Raw genomic sequence first — 1,942 nt, forward strand, 5'->3', positions numbered from 1 at the left:
GGAAAGGGGAGAGGAGGGGGAAGGGGAGAGGAGGGGGAAGGGGAGAGGAGGGAGAAGGGGAAAGGGGAGGGAAGGGGAAGGGGAGGGGAGGGGAGGGAAGGGGAAGGGGAGGGGAGGGGAGGGGAGGGGGAAGGGGAGGGGGGGAGAGGGGAAGGGAGGGGAGCGGGAGCAGGCAGCCCGATTGTTTACGCCTATCCTTCAACTCGCCACTTCCCCGTGGCTGTTGGCAGCGTCTCAGGGCACAGACTTATCCGTGGACCCCATCCCACAGCCTTCCCTCGCCACCTGCTCCAAAGGGTGGTCCCGAATAATGACTCAAAGCTGCCTGCCACACCTTGTTCTTTTTTCCTATCCTAAGGAGACTCAAAACACACAGAAACCCAAAAGACTGTTAAAAAAAGAAAAGAAAAAAAAAGCAACCCTTCTGGCAGGGAGTTTCCGCTTCCCCTGTCACATCAACTCCAAAGGCACCGTGTGCGTGGAAAGGCTTTTGGCTGACGTCTTCTCCATGCTGGGTCGGGAGGGAGAAATTATCCCAATTTTGCAGAAATAAAGAGCTAAGCATCCTGCCAAAAGCCAACCGGTAGCAGGCCCACAGCAGCCCAGGGAGGCCCGGCGCCACAGTATCCGGGCTCACGGGACTCAATCACTCGGCTCCACCTGAAAACACGGAGATACCAGGAGATGCCCTGGCCCTGTGCTGCCCCGCCCAGGGCTCTTAGGAGCCGTCCCGGAGTCGGTGGGAACTCAAATCCACCAAAGAGGGGAAAGGATTTCCGTCCGGCGCAGTTCAGTCAAGTTCCCGAGCAAGAACAATGGTCTCTCACTCCGTTCGGGAGAGCTGACACCCAGGTTAAGAAACTGATTCACTAATCACAAATATTAGTTATCTGACCACTGCCAGGACTCTGTGGCAGCCACATCCTGCCGGTTTAGTGCGGAGCCACTGCCAAACCTCGGTCCTCTCCCCCACCTTCCGGGGCCCGTGAAGTTTTCAGTTCCTATCGGGCTGCAGCTGGGGGAGGGGACCCGGGCCGCCCCGGCCGAGTAAAGTTCCACCACCAGGTCCACAAAGAGACTGCAGGGAGGCGTGGCCAGGCCGGAAATTCTGACAAAAAGTTTTGGCCCTCCGGTCCTAGAAGCAACTACTTCCTGGTCCCTCCTAGTCGTGGGGGTGTCCCTTGCTGCCTGGGGTCCCCCCCCGAGGGCCGAGCTGGGGCCTTCGACCGCGGTGGGGCGGGGGTAGGCCTGCCAGGCGCCCCCCGTGCCCGCACCCGAGGCGCTCTGCCGCCAGGCACAGGAGACGCTATTCTGGAGCAAAGTCCCCCGGCGTGTAGCTCGGAGGGCAGGGCCTCTCCTCCGCACTCCCCCCAGCACGCGCACCCCAGCGCCCCGAGGCCCGCGCTCTGCGCCCAGAGGCCGGCCCCAACGCCCAGGCCCAGGCCTGCTCGGACAGGGGGCCAGAGGGGACCCCAGCCCCCAAGGACCAGTCGGGTGCTCGCCGCGGCCCCCGACCCCGACCCCTCCGGGGAGACCCTCCAGGGCCCTGGCCGACCCCTAGCGCCATGGGGCCCGGCTGCACGGCGGCCCCGAGCCGGGCCTCCCACCTTGACCCGCTGGCCCTGGATCTCCAGCGTCTTCATGGTGAAGTCCACGCCGATGGTGCTGCCCTGGCGCTCGGAGAAGACGCCTGTCTTGAAGCGCTGCACCACGCACGTCTTGCCCACGCTCGCGTCGCCCACCAGCACCAGCTTGAACAGGAAATCGTACTGCTCGTCCGGGTCCCCCGGGCCCGGCCCCGCCATGGCCGCGGGAGCCCAAGGGCCGGCGCTCCGAACGCTGGGGCGGCCTGGGCTCGCGCAAGCCGCGGGCCGCCTGGCGACGTGGAAGCGCCGCAACACCTGGGGAAGGGGCGCCACCGCCCGCCGGGCGCCCCGCCCCG

General features: G+C 65.3%; 1 protein-coding gene across 1 annotated transcript; it reads right to left on the reverse strand.

Moving 5' to 3' along the window:
- Positions 1-164: 164 nt before the first annotated feature.
- Positions 165-1,919, reverse strand: LOC114907885 (putative cuticle collagen 80). Its single transcript, XM_029244003.1, has one exon. The coding sequence runs from the start codon at positions 1,803-1,805 to the stop codon at positions 1,146-1,148; it is 660 nt and encodes a 219-aa protein (XP_029099836.1). The 5' UTR covers positions 1,806-1,919; the 3' UTR covers positions 165-1,145.
- Between the last annotated feature and the right edge of the window lie 23 nt (positions 1,920-1,942).

Source organism: Monodon monoceros, unplaced genomic scaffold (genome assembly GCF_005190385.1).
Source record: "Monodon monoceros isolate NGI ecotype Baffin Bay Population unplaced genomic scaffold, NGI_Narwhal_1 Contig3722_ctg1, whole genome shotgun sequence".
Taxonomy (NCBI): domain Eukaryota; kingdom Metazoa; phylum Chordata; class Mammalia; order Artiodactyla; family Monodontidae; genus Monodon; species Monodon monoceros.

Coding starts and splice junctions, on each gene's coding strand:
- LOC114907885 (XM_029244003.1), bottom strand. CDS start 1,805: ATGGCGGGGCCGGGCCCGGGGGACCCGGACGAGCAGTACGATTTCCTG.